The sequence below is a fragment of the Eretmochelys imbricata genome, chromosome 1, assembly GCF_965152235.1.
Source record: "Eretmochelys imbricata isolate rEreImb1 chromosome 1, rEreImb1.hap1, whole genome shotgun sequence".
Lineage (NCBI taxonomy): Eukaryota > Metazoa > Chordata > Testudines > Cheloniidae > Eretmochelys > Eretmochelys imbricata.
In genome coordinates this window covers 210,163,083-210,190,492 of record NC_135572.1, presented here as the reverse complement: position 1 = coordinate 210,190,492, position 27,410 = coordinate 210,163,083, and the positions used below count along the sequence as shown (strand labels likewise).

The 27,410-nt window shown below is 45.7% G+C and overlaps 1 protein-coding gene across 1 annotated transcript in view; it reads right to left on the bottom strand.

Annotated features, from left to right (window-relative positions):
* Positions 1–25,935, bottom strand: part of CASR (calcium sensing receptor) — a 103,149-nt gene extending 77,214 nt beyond the window's left edge. Inside the window, exon 1 of the mRNA XM_077807354.1 lies at positions 25,736–25,935. Coding sequence (XP_077663480.1) covers positions 25,736–25,935 — 200 coding nt within the window. The remainder of the gene's footprint in view (positions 1–25,735) is intronic.
* Between the last annotated feature and the right edge of the window lie 1,475 nt (positions 25,936–27,410).

The window sequence follows — 27,410 nt, the reverse complement described above, 5'->3', positions numbered from 1 at the left end:
ATGAGTATCTACATGGGGAACAAATATTTGATAATGGGCTCTTCAATCTAGCAGACAGACATATAACAAGAGCCAATGGCTTGTTGCTGAAGCTAGACAAATTCAGACTGGAAATAAGGTATATATTTTAACAGTGATTGTAATTAACTATTGGAACAACTTACCAAGTATTCTCCATCACTGGCAATATTTAAATCAAGGTTGAATGGGTTCTTTAAAATATGTGTTTACTTCAAAAAGGAATTATTTTGGGGAAGCTCTATGGCCTATGTTATAAGCAGGTCAGACTAGATGATAACAATGGTCCCTTCTGGCCTTGGAATCTATGAAGTTTTCAAACTGTAAAACTCAAGGGTCAGATTGAGAAGCCTCACCTTTGAGTCAACAAGCCACCTGAGAGAAAACTGATGTTCCAGAATCCCCAAGGCTGATCATCTTGTAAAGAGGAAGTCACAACATCAGCAAACAGGGTACTCCAGCCATTGAGCACTCTGTCCCTGTACCTACGGAGATGTGCTGTGCCAGCAGAACATCACTACCTGCTCCTTGACTGCAGGTTCCAGCTCCTAGACAATAAGTCCAAAAGACTGTGAAAGCTGAAGAGGTCGCAAACCCTTGTTATCTTTATTTTGTCTTTTATTTTTATTAGCTGGGAGATGTCCCAGGCTTTTTATTTTCTAATTATAGGATGCAAAAGGGTGATTGTGTGCATGTATGTATGAGAATCCACAACGTCCACATGGTGAAGTTACCAGAGAAAAAGTTTAAACTCCCATAATCCTTGTCTCATGAAGATACTCATTGAAGTGTCTTTGGTATTCTATATTTAAAAGTCCTAAGAAACTTAAACTGTAACAAACACTTTGGTTCATAAGAGAGCTGTCAAACTCCTGCTTATCAAAATGTTTTCTTAGAGTCTGTCTTATATGTGTTCTAGTCACCCCACTAGAATTCAATTCTAAGAAAGAAGCATAATGGCTCTGAGGTAGTGATTCAGATATTAGATAATTTGGTTTCAATATTAAGTTTTTAACCAGCTCTAAGTCATAGATTTGATTGAGGTCAGTAAAATTCTTTAGTTGGAGGTTTATAACCAACTGGACAGTTACCTTCTTAAGAATCGTCTTTAGAACTTAAAGTAGTTTATAATTTTTACAACTAATTTGATGATTTAACTCATTTTATTATATAATTCCAATTCAGTGAGATTAATTTGCTAATTTATTGATCTGACCAAGATTCAATATTGACTTGATGGTTGTATAGATTTATTTTATTTATGTATTAGTTTAACATTAGCAATAACAACATATCACCGAAACTGCTACTACTCCTCAGAGTGGACCACATCCACCCTGACTGAATTGGCCCTGTCAACACTGGTTCTCCACTTGTAAGGTAACTCCCTTCTCTTCATGTGTCAGTATATTTATGCCTGCATCTGTAATTTTCACTCCATGCACCTGAAGAAGTGGGTTTTTTACCCACGAAAGCTTATGGCCAAATAAATCTTAGTCTTTAAGGTGCCACCAGACTCCTTGCTGTTTTTGTGGACACAGACTAACACGGCTACCCCATTCTTTTAATTGTCATTAAAGGTGGACTGGTGGGGGTAAAGCACAATGCTCTGATTTTGATTCACAGATTTTTAAGGCCAAAGGGACCTGTAGATCATCTAGTTTGACATCCTGTACAACACAAACCACAGAAATTTAGCCAGTTCCCATTTTTGTCCTTTACTGCTTCTCCAGGATCATTTTATAATTTAACAGTTCCCTGTATTATAAGTACTCTTAAAATGTTCAAGGTTTGCTCAAGACATGACCCACAGTATTTTCATTTAGACCAATGGCACTTGAACTGTTTCATATGATGGACCACTATTTAAGATGTAGATGTCTACTCCACAATGTAAGCCTGGGTTTAGACTCAGGCTCAAGCCCAAACCCCACTTCCATCTACATACAGTTCTGTCTGACTTGGGCCAATAAGCCCTCTGGGCCCTGGGACCAAGCAAGGGGAGTGGGTTTGAGCCCAAATCCCACTGGGACTTGGGTCCAAACTCCATCATTTTGCTATGTGGATGCAACTCATGTCCCGGTCCCAGAGACTCATGTCCTGAGAGTCTGCCAATGCTATCCCACAATCCTATTGGCCAGTGTTCCCTGTCCTTTCTATCCTAAGATTAGCCAGTTGACTCCCAGGAAATGGAAGCAACCCCCCTGGTTCAAGTACAGCTTCTCAGCATTTAACCCTCTATTTGATTCTGACTGCTGAGCTGCAGATGGCCACTAACAAGAAGTCCTTTGCCGAGCACACAGCTATCTGGTCAGGGGATCAGAGACAAGTTTTGATGAATCTCTGGTGAGAGATGAGCAAAATGTTTGACTTCAGCAAGAGTTCCAGGAACAACCAAGCGCATCAGGAAATAGCAAAGAAGTTGGCAGCACTGCAGATTCACTGGACCAGTGCAGGGGGCCAATTAAATGGCTCAAGAGCAACTGTCGTAAAAACAGAGATGAGAACTACACCTCTGGGAACTCAGCATCATCCTGCCTCTTTTACAAAGAGTATAATTAGGTGTTGGGTACTGCTCAGAGCAGTGAGCCACCAGCATTTCACAATAGCCTGGTCAGCCATGATAGTGTCTTCTGACCCCCGAATCTAGTCAGCAGACACCAGCTCAGGTGCTTACACTGATCTCTGAGGAGGCTTTGCTGCCTGCAGCACATCCTGGGTCCCTACTTGAAGAGGCTGTTTGATGATCCCCTGGAGAAGCAGTCCACTGCAGAAATGGCAGCAGAAGCAGAAGAGGTGCAGAAGTTACCTACCTGATAAGCTGGTAGCCTGGAAAGTTTTTGGCTCCATGTTTGTTATTAGTATAGGAATGTGAAGGATTTCCAATTTATGACCCAATGTAAAATTGATTACAAGCTGTGGGAAGCAGTGTGTATCTGCTAATGGCAGAATGCGTGCCAGCACCTTGATGTCACCACCCCCCAGGTGGAATTCAAAAGTGAAATACAACTGTTATACAAGCATTTATATTGAAATTTTTATTTGATACTCACACATTCTTACAAAGATGTGCCAGGGTGTTAAAAGTAAGAACCGTATATGGCCTTCCCTTTTAGTATGCTGCTCTGTACAAATCAGCCATGACACAGCGTAACTAGTCTCCTGTAAACAGATAACTATACGGGGGAGGAGCAAGGTAGGCCATGGGTGATGAAATTAATGTTCAAAATACAACTGAGTTTTTTTCTGTTGTCCAGAAATGTGCCAGGGAACAGGGAGGGGAATGACTGTGTAGCTCTTTGAGAGTCCGTATTATTGTGTGCGTTTGTATGTAGTCCATAGCTAGATGTAGTCAGAGCAGACTGCATCGGAAGCTGCAGGGAAGCCATAATCCATGTGAATGCTAACGCAGCATGCGGTTGATTACCCCAAGAATTTTGACCCAATCCCAGGTGTTGATAGCTGCAAACTTTTCCCATGGTAGGAAGTTCAGATAAGAAGTCACATTTTGAAGAAGGGTGCATTTTCTGGGCCAGTCTCTGTAGGACACCAGCCCACTCCATTCATAGATGTGGTGCTCAGTCACCATAAGCTTCAAAATCTCTGTGCCACACTTGCCACCAGCAGAATAGAATGTCCCTTTACATTCAGGAACCTCCAGGATTGTTACGTCACGTGGAATGGTGAAAGGACAGAGAAGGCTGGGTAGTAAGTCATGCTGTCCCTGCCCCGCTCCCCAGGCTACAATCATCTGCAATTCTTAACCATATAGCGTATGTAAATTTCACCTTACCATTATGTGTGCACTCTTTTCACTCTGATTAACTCAGTTGTGTCCATGGAGCTTCTGGGAACCAAAGGGTTCCTCTGACCAAGGTACTGAAGCAGAGTTTAACCAAGTATTGTTTTTTGGCCTGGAGAGTCCACAGATACTTTTCTCTGTGAATGTGTTGAACCTTTTCTGAAGTACTGAGACAACAATGTATTTTTGATGGATGTTTTCAGGTCCTTCAACCTCCACAGTCTGCACTCTACCAGGAGCCTGAGATTTAGAATGGTCATGGAGTTGCCCAAGAGGAAGTGTTTCCTGTGATGCACTTAATGGTGAACACGTGGGACAGAGCCAACAAGCAGGTTTAATACCAAAGAGAGAAGGATTCATGGCAAGTGAAAGAGTACGGACAGGATGCAGAGTGAGAGGACAGAATTGCAGCGCATGGGGAGAGATTGGCAGCGCAATTTGCTGAGTAGGATCGTCACTTCAGGGAAGAAGATAGAGCCCTGCAGAAAGACCTGTTTGAGAGGCTGCTTCTGCTCGTAGGCTGCAAGAGTGCAGGCTCCTGCTGCACCTGCCACACATCCCGAGTCCCCTCCATGGTATCATAAGCTGCAGACCAGAAATGCAGTTGACAATTCCATGGTTGGGTGGCCCATGCAGCTGGGACTAGCTGGACAGGGCAAATGTACCCCTGTAGTCTTCTACCCTCGTGCAGCAGTGCCAAGTAAATGCTAAATGGGCAAGAAAGGGATGCCAGGGGACACACACAAACAGGGAACTTGTCGGCACTAGTTTCACTGTTTGCCCTGTTCAATGTTTGTTTTGATGTTGGTGTATTACTTGTTTTGTTATAATGGCAGCTAACCTGCCTGAAAACACTTTCTAGTGTTTTTTTTTTTTAAAAAAAACAGCCATGTTCACACAAAGACTTTTATTTTATTAAGAAAGTTTATTACCATCACATCATGTAATGTGTACTTCCAATAAAACACATAAGGCACAGCTGAAAAGTTGTATCCAAAACACAGTTTCTCAATGCATCTATTTACATCAATCCATAATTAAAATCCATAGTTCTTGCCATACAGTGCATCCTCCCCCGATTACATAAGAAGTCATCTCATCCATAATTAAAATTCATGACAATCATCCCCTCATTCATTGCATACAGGGACAGTATTTCATTCACTGTTAACACTGCTGTAAAAACAAATTCATGAATATACAGTTCTCCTTCTTCCATTGGTCCATATAAGTCCATAATGTGGGGCCACAGAACATCCCTGATTTCTGTTGCACATCACCTGCTCTAGCGGTCACAGGTGTCTCACTGGCTGAGTATACCAGGTCAGCGATCTATTACTGTCAAAAGTCCATTTGGGGGGTGTACTGAAGCAAGACTCACCAGTGCAGCGCCTCCTGCTGGTCATCCTGGGAATTAGCTCTTCCAGCCCAGAGCACCCTCTGCAGGCTGGTGTCTCGCCTGCCACTGGCCCAGTGTCCCTCACGAATCCTGGTGCCCTTTACCTCAGGGTCCTGCCCCCAGCAGTACCCCCACACTCTGGGTCTCCCCTCCCAGGGGGACCCCCAGCCCTCTAAATCCACCTTGCCTCAGTGACTACTGCCAGTCATCATCTAAGACCCACTCACTGGGGCAGACTGCAGTGTAATGGCCACTCATCATTGGCAAGGGATTAGGACCAGCTGCCTCTGCCTGTTCCCAGGCTGCCCCTCTGAAGCCCCAGTACCTTTGTAGGCCTTCACCAAGGCCTGCAGCCTGGGGGTTTACCAGGCTGGAGCACCCCAGCTCCCTTTGCCCTTCCCAGCACTGCTCCAGCTCTAAGTACTCTGCTCCCAGGCACCTAGCCCTTCCCACTTTAGGGCTAGAATGAGACTCTTCTGCTCCTGGCTCACAGCCCTCTTATAAAGGCCAGCTGGGCCCTGATTGAGCTGGCCACAGCTGTGGTCAACTACTCACTCAGCTTCCCCCAGCTGTTCTCCCCAGGGCAGCCCTCTCCCAGGGCTGTTTTAACCCCTTCAGGGCTGGAGCAGGGTGATCACCCCGCTACAGGGGGCAAATGACTCATCTTTGGTTTCACAAAGATTGTGAAGAGCTCAGCAAGCCATAGCAATGCAGGCAGCATTGATGACAATGGAATCCAAATGGTTCTGTAAACAGCACCAGTGGGATTTCAGTCTGCCAAACACACATTCAATCACCATTCTACACCTACTGAGAGTGTTATTGAATCTTTTCTTGCCAGGGCCTTTGAGATCAGGATACATTTTCGTAAGCCAAGGCAAAAAGGGGTATGCAGGCTCCCCTAGAATAAGAGTGGAAACAGCTACTCCATTTATGATCATATCATTTGGTGGGAACAGTGTCCTGGCCTGACCTTGAAGACAGACTCACAATCAGCAGAAAACCCTGGTATCATAAACTTTCCCAGTACAGCCCACGCTGGCATCCATAAATCAGCCTGCATAACAATGGAGTAGTACTCTTTGCAGCTGATGTACTCATGTGTTCCTTAAGGAGGGTGAACTGTGAGCACGAGTCCCATCAATGGCCCCAGCACAATTTGGAAACTGCATTCTCTCAAAACCAGCAGTTACTTCAGGAATATTGTTTACGCCCGCCTCCTTGGGCACACCTCATTGCCATACACTTGATTGCCCCAGAAACCTCTGCTATCACTTTATCCACAGTTGACTTTCCGTTGCCAAGCTGCTTAGCAATGGACTTCTAGCAGTCTGAGGTAGCCAGCTTCCAGATGACTATAGCAACTCGATTCTGAACCAATATGGCCGACCACATGAATGTATCATGATGCTGGAGGGTTGGAGCAGGCTGCTCACAAAGCTCCAGAAGTGTAGCTATCTTCATGCTAAATTTCTGGACCCATTGCTGGTCACCCCAGGTGCACATGATAATGTGATCCCACCAGTCTGTGCTCCAGAAGCTGCAATCTACAGAGGGGACATCAGCGGCTGTACCGAAAGCCTTCAGCAGCCTCAGCCAGTTCAAGTGTGTCATTTCTATATCATTTTCCTCCTCCAACAGGTGCCTTTGGTAGCTCAGAAAATGCTGCCAAAACATCCACTAGTATCTCATGGACACTCTGTCTATTTCCTGAAACAGGAGTGAAAGTCCGAGCAAGATATATTCTTCACATGTTGACTCCTCTATGTTGCTGGCTCTCATTGCCAGGAGTGTGTAGATCCAGCAGACAGCTCGGCAAGTTGTGTTGGCAGACTGCAACAACCTTCTGTAATGTGCAGGGTGGACACTCAAGTTTTTCCACACTGCACCACGATCTAAGGGCTACAGTGCCTACAGTTGGAGAGGGTGCTAGGAAGCCTGGTACAAGCTGGTTTGACTCAGGTTTGTGTAATGCAGGGTGGAAGCCTGACCACAGGTGTGAGAACTGGGGTCAATATTCAGTGCGGCCGCTCAAGCCTGGGCACACAAATACAGAGCCAACGGGCTTGAGCCTGGGCTTACATTGCAGTGTACACGTACCCACAGACATCTCCTCTCCAAATCCTCCTGCTGCAACTGAAGTGCTAGGTTTAATGCAAGTTATATCACGACGATATTAAAGAAACAAGATGAAAATAAACACACTTTACATAACTTGTGTCAACCAAAGATTGCAGTGTAGGCATGGTGTAAGCATTGCGACACCTGAAACCTAAATCCCTTTGTGGATCCTGGCCAAAGTGTTTAATCAAAATGACCTGCCCAAAACAATACAGCAAGTCAGTGGCAGAACTTGGATCTTCTGACTCCAAATCATGTGCCTTAACCAAGTGACCATGTTTTTTCTTCAAGAAGGAAAAGGTACTCTTCAGCCTAGGTTTTTACTAGCTGTCACAGGCTGTGCCCTGCTTAGAACCATTAGTTGTTCTGCTTGGAATCAAGTACATTCTCAAAGGTTCTAACTGCAGCTTGATGTGTGAGAGGAGCTTCAACAATGTTCTCAATGAATCTCATCATATTAATAGAAGATCCAATGTTTCTCTTCTGTGAATTCCCCAGTCATTAAAGCAGTGGTCCCCGCGCTCCTCAAGAACGTTGGGAGGGTTCACGGCAGGGACTGGGGTGCAGGGAGGGAATACCACCCTGCTCCACTCCGCTTCCCGCCACAACTCTGCTCCGCCCCCAGCCCAGCTCTGGCCCCAGCCACAGCTCCACTCTTCCCCCTGCTACACCCACAACCCAGCTCTGCCCTCATTCCCTCTCCACCACCAGGCCAGCTCCACCTCTAGCCCCAGCTCCTCCCCAATTCCGCAGTTCGGGCCCCAGCTCTGCCTTCAGCCCAAGCTCCTCTGCTGAGCCAACTGTTCTATAATGGAAGGTGGGGGATGGACAGATTCCGTCACTGGTAAGGGTGGGGGGAGTGACAGGAAAAGTTTGGGCACCACTACATTAAAGCTTCAAGGGCCATTAGAGCAGGGAGTGGCAGTTACACTCTGAGTTGGTCTAGTCTAAGGTTTCAAGGTGTGATATTAGATTGAGTTGGCTCACTAACATGGAGCTAATACGATGTTTGTTGCCATCACATAATTCACTCTGCTTGTGTGTTCTATCCCTACCACATGTCTGTTTTGTCTGCTTATACAATATTGTCTCGTTGTTTCCTGCTACTGTCCCCCAGGAGTCTGTGTTATACTCAGATTATATGTGTTTTCAGACAGGAACTATCTTTTTGCTCTGTGTTTACACAATGCCTAGCACAGTGGGGTACTGGTCTATGACTGGGGCTCCTAGGGTAGGCACTACAGTAAGAGAAATAATGATAATGAATAATAGCTTCAAATTAACACCTTCAAAATCCCAGTCAAAATGAAGAGAATGTGCTAAACTGGCCAAGTTAAAGCCTAGCCCATTTTAACATAGAAAAGCTTTCTCTTCACTAGAGTTTTAGAAGGTGTTAGGGTGTGATATTAGATAGAGTAATCTATACAAGGCATATTATAAAATGCTTCCAGCTAATCTTAGATCATCTAGAGATGCCCAGAGCAATCACATTTCTGACCTCTGCGTTTTTGGCTATTGTCTTTTCCAAGATGGGCATGAATCCCTGGAAGAGATCCTAACCTCTGTGCCATTGAGGCCTCCCAGCTGCGCACTAGTCTCCAGGAGATGCCTTTCACTTGGGTAGTTATTGCTTGAATGAGACTTGGTCATTTACTGCACAGACTCCTTATTAAAGCCAGCTTTAATAATGAGTAAGGTTGCATGTCTGTCATAGAGGTCACGGAAGTCACGGATTCTGTGACTTTCCATGACCTCCGTGACTTCTGCAGCGGCCTGTGCGGCTGGCTAATCCGGGGCTGCCCAAGCAGATCAGGCAGCCCTGGGCCAGCAGCCCCGGCCACTGCTGGGGCAGTTTGGGTGTGGGAGGGGGCTCAGGGCTGCTGGGGCAGGGGGTTGGGGTGTGGGGCGGTGCTTACTTTGTGCAGGGGGGGGCTCCCCAGAAGCAGTCAGCATGTCTCTGAAGCTCCTAGGGGGAGGAGCCAGGGGGCTCCACACGCTGCCCGTGCTCGCAGGCGCTGCCCCCGCAGCTCCCACTGGCTGTGGTTATCAGCCAATGGGAGCAAAGCTGGAGCTCATGGCAGGGCCAGCACGGGGACACCCCTCGCTTTCCCTCCCCCTAGAAGCTGCAAGGACACATGGAGCCGGTTAGGGAGCCTGCCAGCCCTGCCAACCCTCCCACCCCCAGCACCAGCAGGGGTCCTGGGTCACCACCCCCAGCACCCGCGGTGCCCTCAGACCTCTCCCCCCTCCCCCCCAGAGCACTCATGGCCCCACAGCTCAAGCTTTAGTTAGGGGTGTATAGTGCAAGTCATGGACAGGTCATGAGCTGTGAATTTGTTTACTGCCCGTGACCTGTCCATGACTTTTACTAAAATACCCGTGACTAAAACATAGCCTTATTAATGAGACCTCATTTCAGGCACCAGAAAACAGCAGGGCCTGGGGTGTTGGGGGCTGTGCCTTTAAGGGCTGAAGAGCTTCCCAGACAGGCAGTTGGGGTTGAGCTGCTCTGAAGCTCTTGTTATGCACAGTCAGTTGAAACTGAACACAGAACAAAGCAGAGTTTTTCCGAGCTCTTTAAGCACTGAGGGATCCGTGGATGGCACAGGGTAGAAGGAACTATGGATCTGGATCATAAACTGTGTGTGTGGGAACAGGTTTTCAGACCAATCCCCTCCCTCTTTCTGTGAATCTCAACAGCCCCAACCCTTTCCACCCACTTTGGGCGGGAGGATGGCCTAGCAGACATGGCTCCAACCACTGGTTCTATTTCTGCTCCTGCCACGGGCTTATGTTGTGATCCCAAGTAAGTTGCTTCTCCTCTCTGTACCTAAGTGTCCCCAACTGTAAGACAAGGATAATGCTACTATCCTACTATATAGGGCAGGGGTGGGCAAACTACAGCCTGCAGGCTGGATCTGGCCTGTCAGGGCTTTCAGTCCGGCCTGCGGGATTGCCAGTTCCCGTGGCGCCACGGGGCTGAGGCAGGCTCCCTACCTGCCCTGGCCCCACGCTTCTCCCAGAAGCGGCCAGCACCATGTCCCTGCAGTCCCTGGGGGAGGGGTGGGGGCAGAGGGTTCTGTGTGCTGCCCTCGGCTGCAGGCGCTGCCCCCTGTGGCTCCCATTGGCCGGGAACGGGGAACCGCAGCCAATGGAAGCTTCGGGGGTGGTACCCGCAGGTGAGGGCAGCGTGCGGCGGAGCTGCCTGCCCCACCCCACCTCCAGGAGCCACTGCCAGACATGCTGACATGCGGAGCCTGCCTTAGCCTCACTGCGCGCCGCTGCCCCTCGGAGCTGCTTGAGTAGCAGCACTGGGCTGGAGCCTGCACCCCGAACCCCTCTTGCAGCCCACACCCTAGCCCCCTGCCCTGAGCCCCCTACCCCCCTGCCTTGAGCTCCCTGCCACACCCCTCCTGCACCCCAACCCCCTGCCCTGAGCCCCTTCCTGAACACCACACCCCCTCCCACACTCTGCACTCCCTACCACACCCCAACTCCCTGCCCCAGCCCTACATTCATGGCCCTGCATGCAATTTCCCCACCCAGATGGGGCCCTCGGGTCAAAAAGTTTGCCCATCCCTGATATAGGAGGTTGTGAGACTTAGTTAATATTTGTAAAGCACAGTGGGATCCTCACAGTGGCGACATTAAGCACTTGCAACCAATGTAATCATGGGGGGTCCTAAGCAGCAAGGAGCCCCCTGAAAGCCAGATCCCACTGGCAAAAGTCTTCTGTTTGACCCATCAGGCATCAGCTACTAGGTCCTGCTCCCTGCTGGGGGCTCTGCTGTAAGGACTGCCCTGATACCCGGCTCCAGCTCCACCCTGGGCTGCTGGCAGCTTCAGCACCTATGTGCCCCTGCCCGATCACATCTGCAGTGTTCCCATGCTGACCTGCCTTTGAGCACCCCCACCCCAGCTCAGAGGATGCTCTGCAGCCAGGAAGAAAGTGGCCACCTGGCAGCCAGGGAGCACAAAGTCCGGAACTACCAGGAGCCTGGGGCAAGCCAGAGCTGGGTAGCAAAGCAGTCTTTACAGCAGACCCCCCACTGGGGAGCTGGAAGGAACTGATACCCGGCAGGCCAAACAGAAGGCCCTCATCAGAGGTTCCTGCTCCTGTGCTCCCATGTCAGGCCCTTTCCTTCCCCTGCAGAGCATACTCTAACCCAGTACATGCTGTTGCCAGGTCTAAGCGGAGAGTGAGAGTTGCTTAAAGGCAGAGGGGACCAGGCAAGGGAGTGCAGGGGCTGGAGCTGCTGGGAGCCTGGGGCGGACACAGAAGCAGAGCCAGAGCTAAGTAGCAAAGCTGCCAAGACAGCGGAGCTACCAGCTGGGAGCAGGAGCCAGAGACAGGCAGGGGGAGATGAATGGGAGAGGCTTTGAGAGGAGTCACCCCCTGCTTCCTTGAGGATCTCCTAATTCTCCTGCTGCCCCCAACACTGGTAGGTTCCCTGTAATCGAGGTTTGTAGGGGGCCCACACAGGACAAACACTGCCACTAGACCCTCAGGTGGAAGGAGATATAAAGGTGCCACTTCAACAAACCTCCTCACCCTCCTCCAACATGCTGAGCAGGCAGTAACATGGACGTCTCTGCAGCCTCCCTCTCCACAATTATTTCCCTTCAGGCTGCACCACTTCAAAATCTTCATTTGTGGGCCCAGCAGTGTCACCTTAGCTCAGGGCCAGATGATTCGTTCTGCTTGCACTTGCCTCTTTAGACCTTCAACGTACACTGGTGTGTTTTTTACAAGGAAGCCCAGAAACATTTTTTGGTTTGAACAGCTCCCACAGCCTGGACCCAGAGGAGAGATGAAGATCTATTGGAACACTCAACATCTTTATGTTACACAGTGACTTCAGTGCAAAAACAACAAATCTTCATCAGCTGCACCCACCAAGACTTAAAATCCACAAGCATGAAACTAATAAAACAAGAGAGGAAGGAACAACAAAGTAAAGTGGAAAGAAAAGGAGTACTTGTGGCACCTTAGAGACTAACCAATTTATTTGAGCATAAGCTTTCGTGAGCTACAGCTCACTTCATCGGATGCATACTGTGGAAAGTGTAGATGATCTTTTATACACACAAAGCATGAAAAAATACCTCCCCACACCCCACTCTCCTGCTGGCAATAGCTTATCTAAAGTGACCACTCTCCTTACAATGTGTATGATAATCAAGGTGGGCCATTTCCAGCACAAATCCAGGGTTTAACAAGAACGTCTGGGGGGGGGGGGTTAGGAAAAAACAAGGGGAAATAGGTTACCTGGCATAATGACTTAGCCACTCCCAGTCTCTATTCAAGCCTAAGTTAATTGTATCCAATTTGCAAATGAATTCCAATTCAACAGTTTCTCGCTGGAGTCTGGATTTGAAGTTTTTTTGTTGAAGAATTGCAACTTTCATGTCTGTAATCGCGTGACCAGAGAGATTGAAGTGTTCTGCGACTGGTTTATGAACGTTATAATTCTTGACATCTGATTTGTGTCCATTTATTCTTTTACGTAGAGACTGTCCAGTTTGACCAATGTACATGGCAGAGGGGCATTGTTGGCACATGATGGCATAGATCACATTGGTGGATGTGCCGGTGAACGAGCCTTGATAGTGTGGCTGATGTTATTAGGCCCTGTGATGGTGTCCCCTGAATAGATATGCGGGCACAGTTGGCAATGGGCTTTGTTGCAAGGATAGGTTCCTGGGTTAGTGGTTCTGTTGTGTGGTATGTGGTTGCTGGTGAGTATTTGCTTCAGGTTGGGGGGCTGTCTGTAGGCAAGGACTGGCCTGTCTCCCAGGATTTGTGAGAGTGTTGGGTCATCCTTCAGGATAGGTTGTAGATCCTTAATAATGCGTTGGAGGGGTTTTAGTTAGGGACTGAAGGTGACAGCTAGTGGCGTTCTGTTATTTTCTTTGTTAGGCCTGTCCTGTAGTAGGTGACTTCTGGGAACTCTTCTGGCTCTATCAATCTGTTTCTTCACTTCAGCAGGTGGGTATTGTAGTTGTAAGAATGCTTGATAGAGATCTTGGAGGTGTTTGTCTCTGTCTGAGGGGTTGGAGCAAATGCGGTTGTATCGCAGAGCTTGGCTGTAGACGATGGATTGTGTGCTGTGGTCAGGATGAAAGCTGGAGGCATGTAAGTAGGAATAGCAGTCAGTAGGTTTCCGGTATAGGGTGGTGTTTATGTGACCATCGTTTATTAGCACTGTAGTGTCCAGGAAGTGGATCTCTTGTGTGGACTGGACCAGCCTGAGGTTGATGGTGGGATGGAAATTGTTGAAATCATGGTGGAATTCCTCAAGGGCTTCTTTTTCCTGGGTCCAGATGATGAAGATGTCATCAATATAGCGCAAGTAGAGTAGGGGCGTTAGTGGACGAGAGCTGAGGAAGCGTTGTTCTAAGTCAGCTATAAAAATGTTGGCATACTGTGGGGCCATGTGGGTACCCATAGGAGTGCCGCTGATCTGAAGGTATACATTGTCCCCAAATGTAAAATAGTTATGGGTAAGGACAAAGTCACAAAGTTCAGCCACCAGGTTAGCCGTGACGTTATCGGGGATAGTGTTCTTGACGGCTTGTAGTCCATCTTTGTGTGGAATGTTGGTGTAGAGGGCTTCTACATCCATAGTGGCCAGGATGGTGTTATCAGGAAGATCACCGATGGATTGTAGTTTCCTTAGGAAGTCAGTGGTGTCTCGAAGGTAGCTGGGAGTGTTGGTAGCGTAGGGCCTGAGGAGGGAGTCTACATAGCCAGACAATCCTGCTGTCAGGGTGCCAATGCCTGAGATGATGGGGGTCCAGGATTTCCAGGTTTATGGATCTTGGGTAGTAGATAGAATATCCCAGGTTGGGGTTCCAGGGGTGTGTCTGTGCGGATTTGATCTTGTGCTTTTTCAGGGAGTTTCTTGAGCAAATGCTGTAGTTTCTTTTGGTAACTCTCAGTGGGATCAGAGGGTAATGGCTTGTAGAAAGTGGTGTTGGAGAGGTGCCGAGCAGCCTCTTGTTCATATTCCGACCTATTCATGATGACAACAGCACTTCCTTTGTCAGCCTTTTTGATTATGATGTCAGAGATGTTCCTGAAGGCTGTGGATGGCATTGTGTTCCGCACGGCTGAGGTTATGGGACAAGTGATGCTGCTTTTCCACAATTTCAGCCCGTGCACGTCGGTGGAAGCACTCTATGTAGAAGTCCAGTCTGCTGTTTCGACCCTCAGGAGGAATCCACCTAGAATCCTTCTTTTTGTAGTGTTGGTAGGGAGGTCTCTGTGGATTAGTATGATGTTCAGAGGTATGTTGGAAATATTCCTTGAGTCGGAGACGTCGAAAATAGGATTCTAGGTCACCACAGAACTGTATCCTGTTCGTGGGGATGGAGGGGCAGAAGGAGAGGCCCCGAGATAGGACAGCTGCTTCTGCTGGGCTGAGAGTATAGTTGGATAGGTTAACAATATTGCTGGGTGGGTTGAGGGAACCATTGCTGTGGCCCCTTGTGGCATGTAGTAGTTTAGAAAGTTTAGTGTCCTTTTTCTTTTGTAGAGAAGCAAAGTGTGTGTTGTAAATGGCTTGTCTAGTTTTAGTAAAGTCCAGCCACAAGGAAGTTTGTGTGGAAGGTTGGTTTTTTATGAGAGTATCCATTTTTGAGAACTCATTCTTAATCTTTCCCTGTTTGCTGTAGAGGATGTTGATCAGGTGATTCCGCAGTTTCTTAGAGAGCGTGTGGCACAAGCTGTCAGCATAGTCTGTGTGGTATGTAGATTGTAATGGATTTTTTACCTTCAGTCCTTTTGGTACGATGTCCATCTGTTTGCATTTGGAAAGGAAGATGATGTCTGTCTGTATCTGTACAAGTTTTTTCATGCAGTTGATAGATTTCCACTCCATACGGCTAAATGCAGTGCCTTGCATAATGACAGGTTTCAGAGTAACAGCCGTGTTAGTCTGTATTCGCAAAAAGGAAAGGAGTACTTGTGGCACCTTAGAGACTAACCAATTTATTTGAGCATAAGCTTTCGTGAGCTACAGCTCACTTCATCGGATGCATACTGTGGAAAGTGTAGAAGATCTTTTATACACACAAAGCATGAAAAAATACCTCCCCACACCCCACTCTCCTGCTGGCAATAGCTTATCTAAAGTGATCACTCTCCTTACAATGTGTATGATAATCAAGTTGGGCCATTTCCAGCACAAATCTAGGTTTTCTCACACACACCCCCCCACACACACAAACCCACTCTCCTGCTGGTAATAACTTATCTAAAGTGACCACTCTCCTTACAATGTGTATGATAATCAAGGTGGGCCATTTCCAGCACAAATCCAGGGTTTAACAAGAACGTCTGAGGAGGGGGGCAGGGTTAGGAAAAAACAAGGGGAAATAGGTTACCTGGCATAATGACTTAGCCACTCCCAGTCTCTGTTCAAGCTTAAGTTAATTGTATCCAATTTGCAAATGAATTCCAATTCAACAGTTTCTCGCTGGAGTCTGGATTTGAAGATTTTTGTTGAAGAATTGCAACTTTCATGTCTGTAATCGTGTGACCAGAGAGATTGAAGTGTTCTCCGACTGGTTTATGAATGTTATAATTTTTGACATCTGATTTGTGTCCATTTATTCTTTTACGTAGAGACTGTCCGGTTTGACCAATGTACATGGCAGAGGGGCATTGCTGGCACATGATGGCATATATCACATTGGTGGATGTGCAGGTGAACGAACCTCTGATAGTGTGGCTGATGTTATTAGGCCCTGTGATGGTTGAACTGGAATTCATTTGCAAATTGGATACAATTAACTTAGGCTTGAATAGAGACTGGGAGTGGCTAAGTCATTATGCAAGGTAACCTATTTCCCCTTGTTTTTTCCTAACCCTGCCCCCCTCCTCAGACGTTCTTGTTAAACCCTGGATTTGTGCTGGAAATGGCCCACCTTGATTATCATACACATTGTAAGGAGAGTGGTCACTTTAGATAAGTTATTACCAGCAGGAGAGTGGGTTTGTGTGTGGGGGGGTGGGTGGGTGAGAAAACCTAGATTTGTGCTGGAAATGGCCCAACTTGATTATCATACACATTGTAAGGAGAGTGATCACTTTAGATAAGCTATTGCCAGCAGGAGAGTGGGGTGTGGGGAGGTATTTTTTCATGCTTTGTGTGTATAAAAGATCTTCTACACTTTCCACAGTATGCATCCGATGAAGTGAGCTGTAGCTCACAAAAGCTTATGCTCAAATAAATTGGTTAGTCTCTAAGGTGCCACAAGTACTCCTTTTCTTTTTGCGAATACAGACTAACACGGCTGTTACTCTGAAAAGTAAAGTGAAAACTCTAAATACAGCTTTATCTTAAATTTAAAACATCCAGAGATTATGCACTTTTACCTGACTGTGACAGTAAGGAGTCCCCATAGGCAATGGACATAATCAGCCAAAGATCTTTCTTACAAATAGGAGAGTCTGAGGGGGGTTGTGGAGGCTGGGAAATTACAGATAGCTCAGGGAAGAAGGAAGGAAAGAGAGAATGAAGGCCCCTGAATAATTTGGTTTCAGAAGTAGAGTCCAAATAGCAGGCTACTCATGTAATTCGCCATTTGAGATTGTGAATATCTCCATGAGAAAATTAGAGCTTTTAAAGGCAGAACAAAAGATGTTTCCTGTCCTGATTATAATGGAACATCTAATGTGGGTGCAAAGGATGTTAAAATGTCCTGAAATCAGGACGGTGCACTGTGATGCAAAAATTCTGTTTTACAGTGTGGAAATGTGTCATAGTGTGGACGATCAGATTATGGAGATGTGCATCAGAATATTGCATTGTTGTACTGCATTCTGGTGATACGATGGCATTTTGTCACCAGAAGGCAATGATGTATCGTAATGCTGTGAAGATTCATTGTCATTGCAAAAAATCACAATATTATGATATAAACAGTTCATGATTAGGGTGCCTAGATGCTACGCTATTTCAAATAATACATTAATAATAAATAATGTTTCTGAGATCTAAAAAAGACAGAGAGATTAGGATATGAATAAGGCCATTGGGAACAGATTCATTCTCTGATGTATTCTGCCTTTGTTACCATTCTACACAAAATGTATACACCAGAAATGTGATGGGAAACAGTCTAAGTAGAGCTGCAGGCAAATATACAACATAGGAGATGAATTTTACATCACTCTCTCAATACTTACACTACTTAAACAATTAATTATAGATAAGATATTTCAGAAACACAAGCTGCAAATATGCAATTCCTGTGGCTTGAGATACCCCCATCTTACATTTCCAATGAGGATGAAAATTGTGGGCAAGTTTTTCTCTTAGGTTTTAGGACTCAGCCCTCAAACTGGTAAGACCAAGGTAGGGAGAAGTATTTTGCACTGGGACAATGAGAGCAACGGGGAAATTCTTATTCTTCTTTCTTCTTTTCACTGTTAAATTCAGTATGAGAAATTTTCCAGAAAAATATTATGTAAGATACACAAATTAAATTTATGTCAGTGAATATGCAGAGGTATTGGATAGCTAGACAAAGACTGTCAGGAGGCAATTCTACAAGTATTTGAATGGGGAGGAGTGGGCATGGAACTGTTTTGTGTATTGTGAGAAGATATGATAGGAGTAAAAGGATGAAACTGATCAAGGCTGAATATCAGGAAAAATATCCTAACACTGCAGTTCAGGTTGAATAGTTTCAAAATGGAAGGGGTGGAAGCCCCATTGGTTAGGACATTTATCAGGCAATAGAATAGACCAGAAAGGAGCAATGGAGCCACCTGGAATGCTAGGGATGGGCTGGATGGAACTCATACATCTTTCTTCTCTCTCAAGGCTAAGATTCGGCCACAGAATAAATATGGTGGCTTTCTGCTATTACTGTCTAATGAAAGAAAAGAATGAGAAAAAAGAGAAAGGTACCATTTTGGACATACCCATTTAGAGAGGTTGACCAAATGCTCATGAACAGATTGGGCTCAATTTTCCCATATGGTTTGACACATGCCTTTGATAAAAAAGATGCAGTTGTACCCAGTCATCTAAAATAAGGTCATATCATCCAATGCCAAATTTAAAGGGAATTAATAGAACAGGGCAATTATCAAGTGATCCATCCTTTGTCATCCAGCCCCAGCATCCGGAAGTCAGAGGTTTAGGGACACCTAGAGCATGGTGTTGGATCCCTGGCCGTCATGTATAATATCATTGATGGACCTATCCTCCATTAAAACATCTAATTCTTTTTTGAACCCAGTTAGACTTTTGGCCTTCACAACATTCTTTGGCAATAAGTTCCACAGGTTGACTGTGCGTTGTGTGAAGAAGTATTTCCTTATGTTTGTTTTAAACCTGCTACCTATTAATTTCATTGGATGACCCCTGTTTCTTGTGTTACATGAAGGGATAAATAACACGTCCTTATTCACTGTCTCCACACCATTCATGATTTTACAGACCTCTGTCACATCCCTTCTTAGTTGTCTCTTCTCCAAGCTGAACAGTCCCAATCTTTTCAATCTCTCCTCAAATGGAAACTGTTCCATACCCCTAATCATTTTTGTTGCCCTTCTCTGTACATTTTCCATTTCTAATATATCTTTTTTATGAGATGGGGCAACAAGCCCTGGAGCTTTAGATGCAGCAAATAGTCCAGGATGTTCTGCATCAAGGCCTCCTCAGGACGAACGTGCTTGTCCAATGTCCAGCGTGCAAAGCGCTTCCACTTGGCCACATAGGTAGCCCTGCTGGAGGGCTTCCTGCTGCCCAGCAGGACCTGCTGGACTGCCGCGGAGCACCCTCGCTCGTCTGTGCTTAGCCATGGAGCAGCCACACCGTCAGGTGCAGCAATGCCAGGTTCGGGTGCAGCAGATTGCTGTGGTTCTGGGATAGCAGTTCTGGATGGAGAGGTAACTGCAGCGGGTTGGCCACTGAAAGATTCAGAAGCATGTTGAACCAGCGCTGGTGAGGCCACGCCAGGGCAATGAGAATGACTCACATTCTGTCTTGCTTCACCTTTAGCAGGACTCTGTGGATAAGCAGCCCTGGCGGAAGACCACGGGATCAGGAAGGCATCCTACAGGATACCCCTGTCTCCACCATATAGGGAGTAGAACATGTCAGCCTGGACTCAAATAGGTCCAACTGGGGAGTTCCCCACCGTCGGAAGATCAAGTTGGCCACCTCCAGATAGAGGGACCACTTGTGGCGAGAGGAGAAGGTCCTGCTGAGGTGATCTGCCAGGACGTTCCAGGTAAAAAGAAAAGGAGTAATTGTGGCACCTTAGAGACTAACAAATTTATTCGAGCATAAGTTTTTGTGAGCGACAGCTCACTTCACTGGATGCATTCAGTGGAAAATACAGTGGGGAGATTTATATACCCAGAGAACATGAAACAATAGGTGTTACCATACACACTGTAACAAGAGTGATCAGGTAAGGTGAGCTATTACCATCAGGAGAGCGGGGGGGCGGGGGGGGAGGAACCTTTTGTATGATAATCAAGGTGGGCCAGCAGTTGACAAGAACTTGTGAGGAACAGTATGGAGGGAAGTAAACATGGGGAAATAGTTTTACTTTGTGTAATGACACATCCACTTCCAGTCTCTATTCAAGCCTAAATTAATTGTATCCAGTTTGAAAATTAATTCCAATTCAGCAGTCTCTCATTGGAGTCTGTTTTTGAAGTTTTTTGTTGAAGAATTGCCACTTTTAGGTCTGTAGTCGAGTGACCAAAGAGATTGAAGTATTCTCTGACTGGTTTTTGAATGTTATAATTCTTGACGACTATTTATTCTTTTACGTAGAGACTGTCCAGTTTGGCTAATGTACATGGCAGAGGGGCATTGCTGGCACATGATGGCATATATCACATTGGTAGATGTGCAGGTGAACAAGCCTCTGATAGTGTGGCTGATGTGATTAGGCCCTATGATGGTGTCCCCTGAATAGATATGTGGACACAGTTGGCAACGGGCTTTGTTGCAAGGACAGGTTCCTGGGTTAGTGGTTCTGTTGTGTGGTGTTCAGTTGCTGGAGAGTATTTGCTTCAGGTTGGGGGGCTGTCTGTAAGCAAGTACTGGCCTGTCTCCCAAGATCTGTTAGAGTGATGGGTCGTCCTTCAGGATAGGTTGTAGACCCTTGATGATGCGTTGGAGAGGTTTTATTTGTGGGCTGAAGGTGATGGCTAGTGGCGTTCTGTTATTTTCTTTGTTGGGCCTGTCCTGTAGTAGGTAACTTCTGGGTACTCTTCTGGCTCTGTCAATCTGTTTCTTCACTTCCGCAGGTGGGTACTGTAGTTGTAAGAATGCTTGATAGAGATCTTGGAGGTGTTTGTCTCTGTCTGAGGGGTTGGAGCAAATGCGGTTGTATCGTAGAGCTTGGCTGTAGACAATGGATCGTGTGGTGTGGTCTGGATGAAAGCTGGAGGCATGTAAGTAGGCACAGCGGTCAGTAGGTTTCCGGTATAGGGTCGTCTTTAAGTGACCATCACTTATTAGTACCGTAGTGTCCAGAAAGTGGATCTCTTCTGTGGACTGGTCAGTGGGGCTGTCAATCTTCGCTCCAACACGGCCACTGATGAGCACTGAGAAGGGGGCAATGTCTTCACTGAAACGCCCCATGCTCCCCAATACGGCCACTGTGTTGGCCACTGGCATTGCTAGAATGGAATTGACATGAGCAAGCACTCAAAGAACCTTTGTTCTCAGAGTTAGATCAGTTAGAGAGTGCTTATCTAAAAGCAGGTTTCAGAGTAGCAGCCGTGTTAGTCTGTATCAGCAAAAAGAAAAGGCGTACTAGTGGCACCTTAGAGACGAACAAATTTATTTGAGCATAAGCTTTTGTGAGCTACAGCTCACTTCATCGGAATTCTGTAGCTCACGAAAGCTTATGCTCAAATAAATTTGTTCGTCTCTAAGGTGCCACAAGTACTCCTTTTCTTTTATCTAAAAGCAGTCTACATAGATACATAATGGCTTAACTGCTTTGCTTCAATATCAGCCTGATCCAAACCCCACTGATGTCAATGGACCCATTTAGATCAGGCTTTATGTAAGCAAGCACAGGCTGAATCTTAAGATGTCAGTTTGCACATTTAAAATACAATTTTACTGCATCTAAGACAGTAAAGGAATGCTGAATCAAGTTCAAATGCTGACATGTACCACTGCTTTTAGAGTGTGACAGAGAAGGTATGCTGGATTTTATATACGTTTAGTGCTAGATCCACAAGGAAATATAGGGACCTAACAGCTGCTTTAGGCACCTAAATCCAAAATGTAGATGCTCAAAACCCTGCTCAGCTGCTTCCTAACCCTGAAGTAGGGGTGCTGGAACAATCTGTATAATTGGGGTGCTGAGAACCATTGAACCAAACTGTAAATCCTGCATATGATGGAAACCACTTCAAGCCAGGGGTGCAGCAGCACCCCCAGTACCCGTAGTCCAGCACCTGCCCTGTAGGGGCATAAATTCCCTTGGCACCTAGATTTCTGTTAGAAAAATCCGTGAGACACCTATATTTCTCTCAGTGGCCATGCGCAAAGCTGCCTACCTCCTGCTGCTGCTGAGCTGCTCTGTGCCTAAGCCACAGTGGGGTTCTCAGACTAAGCATTCCCCTGCCTATCTTGTCTGTGGGGCCCAATGCAGTAGTCATCCTCAGAGACTGCCTCAGAACAAGCTTACAGGATTGGGCCCTGCACAAGGCAGATCTGAGGAGAATAGTTCAGTGGTTAGAACATTCACCCAAGTTGTGGGAAACCCAGGTTCAAATCCCTGCTCTGTCTGAGGTGGAACAAGGATTTGAACCAGATCTACCCCCAACCAATGGGGTACAGGGTATTTTAGGGTTGGGGTTCTCTCAGTGTCTCCCACTGAAGCTGATCAACTTTGCATGAAATAGTTAAATATGCACTGAAGAAGCAACAGGAACTTGAATCTGGGTCCCCCACATCAGTGCCCTAACTAGCAGGCTATAGAGTCATTTTTCACTCTCTGGCCCAATGAATGGATGTGCTCAAACCACTGCGTATGCGGCAGGGGGCACCTCTTCCCCCTCAGTTTTTTGCTACAAAGGACTGCCTTGGTTCATGGCTGTGAATCTTGAGTGGAAGGAGGCATCCAACTCCCCTTGAGGGGATGGGACGTAGGCATTTCCTACTGATTCGCTTAGGCCTCTCCCTGATCAGCTTGGTGCCTTCCATGAATACCTTTCCCAGGCACTTAACTCTCCTTGTGAATTGTACAGGGAGCCTGGGTACCTAGCTCAGGGCTGTGGAGTCCACTGGGTGGCAAGGTGCCTAAATGTCAGCTATTGCAACACTTAATCTACATCCACTGTGTAGAATCATAGAATCATAGGACTGGAAGGGACCTCGAGAGGTCATCTAGTCCAGCCCCCTGCACTCTTGGCAAGACTAAGTATTATCTAGATCATTCCTGACAGGTGTTTGTCTACCCTGCTCTTAAAAATCTCCAATGATGGAGATTCCACAACCTCCCTAGGGAATTTATTCCAGTGCTTAACCACCCTGACAGCTAGGAAGTTTTTCCTGATGTCCAACCTAAACCTTCCTTGATGCAATGTAAGCCCATTGCTTCTTGTCCTATCCTCAGAGGTTAAGAAAAACAATTTTTCTCCCTCCTCCTTGTAACAATCTTTTATGTACTTGAAAACTGTCATCATGTCCCCTCTCAGTCTTCTCTTTTCCAGACTAAACAAACCCAATTTTTTCATTCTTCCCTCATAGGTCATGTTTTCTAGACCTTTAATCTTTTTTGTTGCTCTCCTCTGGACTTTCTCCAATTTGTCCATATCTTTCCTGAAATGTGGCACCCAGAACTGGACACAATACTCCATTTAAGGCCTAATCAGCATGGAATAGATTGGAAGAGTTACTTCTTGTGCCTTCGCAAAAAGGAAAGGAGTACTTGTGGCACCTTAGAGACTAACCAATTTATTTGAGCATGAGCTTTCGTGAGCTACAGCTCACTTCATCGGATGCAGATGAAGTGAGCTGTAGCTCACGAAAGCTCATGCTCAAATAAATTGGTTAGTCTTTAAGGTGCCACAAGTACTCCTTTTCTTTTTGCGAATACAGACTAACACGGCTGTTACTCTGAAACCTGTTCTTGTGTCTTGCTTACAACACTCCTGCTAATACTGCCAGAATGCTGTTCACTTTTTTTGCAGCAGTGTTACACTGCTGATTCATATTTAGCTTGTGATCCACTATGAGCCCCAGATCCTTTCTGCAGTACTCCTTCTTAGGCAGTCATTTCCCATTTTGTATGTGTGCATCTGATTGTTCCTTCCTAAATGGAGTACTTTGCATTTGTCCTTATTTAATTCATCCTATTTACTTCAGACCATTTCTCCAGTTTGTCCAGATCATTCTGAATTTTAATCCTACCCTCCAATGCACTTGCAACCCCTCCCAGCTTGGTATCATCCACAAACTTTATAAGTGTACTCTCTATGCCATTATCTAAATCATTGATGAAGATATTGAAAAGAACCAGACCCAAAACTGATCTCTGCGGGACCCCACTTGTTATGCCCTTCCAGCATGACTGTGAACCACTGATAACTACTCTCTGGGAACAGTTTCCCAACCAGTTTTGCACCCACCTTATGGTAGCTCCATCTAGGTTGCATTTCCCTAGATGTAGATCTAGCCTATAGTTTTTAGGTAAGTGTATTGAATAAAACAAGAGAGGCTTTAGAATTGTTTTGTTGAAGTTCTTTCCTTCTGCTCTCTTATGCACTGTATTCAGACCACTATGTGCTGTGACTCTGTCTGATCTTATAAACTAGTTGGATTGAACCAGCTAAGTATTTGGATGGGAGACCACTAAGGAAACCTAAGTCAGTGGTTTTCAACCTTTTTTCATTTGTGCACCGCTACAAAATTTCAAATGGAGGTGCAGAGCCATTTGGAAATCTTTGACATAGTCTGTGCCCCCAACAGGGATCCACGGACCACTGGTTGAAAACCACTGTTCTATCGCAATGACAACCTTTCCCGGACTTCTTAAACATTGTCTGCGCTCTCCCCCGCAGGGGTCTGCGGGCCACAGGTTGAAAACCACTGCACTAGGCAAAGCAGGAATGGTGTCAGGCATTCATTATCATCATTCTGAATCCATATGGAACTAATTCCCCAGCCTAGTATTAGAAGTCAGTGTGCTTCTAGACATGCTGTTTTTAGATAAGGTGTAAAACAGACACCCTGACCACGTGTTGTTATTAAAGTCCCATGCCTCTTTACTGCTCAGGAGCACAAGTGTTTCCCCCCTTTGCCATGACCAAATTCCAAACTGAATATCTTACATTTTGCCTCCATGAAGTTTCAATTGAATTCAATTTTTGTCGTAATGTCCAATCTTAAATTGCTATGTAGTGTTGCTGTGCAAGGTTAAACATCTGCCACATCTCACCCCAGAACTGGCTATATTTCAGTAGTGGAAGAAGCAATTCACATACATACACATAGACCTTAGTGCCAAAGACTTTGCCCAGTCTATAGGCAGTATTGACACAAAAGTAATTGAATTTTGGTTGAGCAAGGATCGATTACGGAATTCAGCTTTGGGCCCATAGGGCCAGATTTTTTAAAGTATTGAGGTGCCTACAGAGGAAGACAGGTGCCTAGAGGAATTTTCAAAAGTGCCTAGGCATCTAATGTCCACTTATCTGTACTTCAGGCACCTAAACACTTTTAAAATTTAGCTCACAGTAAGTGAAGTGCTTTGGGAGGGAGGAGGAAAGGCACAACAAAAATATGAGATTTCATTATTTCAAAACCCTTTTTTGCCACATATAACTGTAGTCAGACAATCTTATAAAAATTTTGGTCACTTCCATTGCATTTGCTGTGATTCTAAGTAAAGTATATATGTATTATTTATTAAACATCCATTATTCGTTGCCTGAATAGATTTGTGTATTTGTGATTTGGCAGCATTGAGAACTATAACTTGCATTGTTCTTTCTCACTGTAAGCCACGAAATAATTCTTAACATTTACTTTCACTTATTCACCGTTCATTCTCTTTACACCAGACACTTCCATGGTCTTGTATTACTTAGCTCTGTGGGGAGCAAGTCTACTGTCTTCACATGGTGCCCCCCATCAGTAGCAAAAAGCAAAGATAATGTAGATGGAATGCAAAATTGGAGCTTGAGTTCTTGTCATAGAAGCAAAAGACAAATATTTAACTCTGTAAAGCATTTGGGTTACAAATTGTATTAAAGATACTATACACAGTAAAGATGTGTTGTATTTGATAGCTAGCTACCGCTATACTACTGAAGCAGTAAGGCACCTCACTTATAACTGACTTAGGTAAAGGCTCCAGCATTGCAGATTTTTACCAGTTTCTTTTTGGCTTACCTTATACACTCCACTGATTCTGGCCTAGATTTTAAATCCTGGTCTTTGGCAGCCACTCCAAAATGAATGGGGAACAGTCCCCCAAGAATAATGTCTCCCTTCTTCTGCGCCCTTTGATTTGGTCCGTAGGCAGAGGTGTTCCAGGTAAACACCAAGAGAATCAAACAGCAACTATAAAAAGTCATCATTCCTTTTTTCATAAGTGAATTACAGGATGCAAAAGTAAAAAAGATGTAAGAAAATAAATGGATCTAGTAACGTCTGACAAGTATTTCCTCTCCCTAAGGCAGCACACTCTGGGTTGGGAGTGCATGCCTGCAGTACAATAAGCCACAAGATGGTAGAGTCAGGGCTGGTATTTCTCCTGCTATCTTCTCCATTGCACACTAGATCCTACAGTCCTTGGTTCTTCAGAACTGAAGTGTTATGTGGAGCCCATCTCTGAGACCTTCTGAAAAAGAATGAGATACAAAAAGTGACCAGCTACACAAAGAATTGTTATTTGCACTTTTGTGCAGTGCCTTTTATTCATGTACCCCATCGCTGGCTGCATTGTGGCTACTCTATTTCAGTTTTCACAGGACAGCAAGGGTCAGCACTCCTCCCAACATGTGGTATAGGCCTGGTTTTCATGGGTTTATCCTACTTCTTGGGCTACTGAAGAGTCCCAAAGTCATGATGGTGTTACACCACTGCACCTCCACACCACAATGCTACAACAATACATGGCAAGTATGTGACATGCAGCATAATGAAACATCAATGGAAATTTTGTATGCATAGCAGCACCAGTCCTAGCTAGACACATACCAGGTGCAAAATTTTACAGGGTCCCATGCGTTCAAGGGCGGCCCTGCTTTGTCAAATCCCCTTCCCAGGACACATCCGGCCCCTCCTCTACCCAACAGCCCATAACAACTCACTACCACTTTGAAAGATGAATTTGGGGCCCCACCTCTTCTAGTTGCTGAGATGCTCCCTGCCCCACTTCTAATTTATGAAATCTACATGACCATCCCCAACCCCTTAATAACAAGTACCCTGGACCCTCTCAGTTGCCAAATTCTCCCATCCCCCAGATGTGCTAAGTGGGTTACAGAAGTCTGCCTGACGTCTGTGAAGTCTGCCTGTCTTACTTCACAATGAGCCCTGCAACATCTAGAGTCAGCCCTATATAAACAGTACATATAATGGTTACTGGGGATCGGGGTGGAAGATTGCATCCCATTTGGGATAAGAGAGATGACATAAAGCAAGTAGAGAATGGGAAACCCTACTTAGGTAAAGTAAGAACCAAACTACACCTTGGCCCAAAACTCAGATCAAACGTATTTGATACTCAGAGAAATATGGTAAACTGTTTGGCTTGGGTTTTCCACCCCATTTTCACAGAGTCCTTACCACCTTCCTGTTTGGGCCAGATTCCTTTCCCTCCAGCAGAAAGAAGCTAACAAGAAAATCTTTTCTCACAAGCCTTCCCACCCAAAATGGCTTTGGAAACCTTGTAAAATCAGGATATTTCTCCAAGTTGAACCTCTGAGTCTTCTGAGGTTCACTGATCATACCATTCCTGGTTTAGTTACGAATCCTGCTTTGAGGACTGCATCCTGCTACATATTGTGTCTCATCTGTGTTCGGTAGATTTCCTTCTGTAACATAGTAACAGACCTGCTAA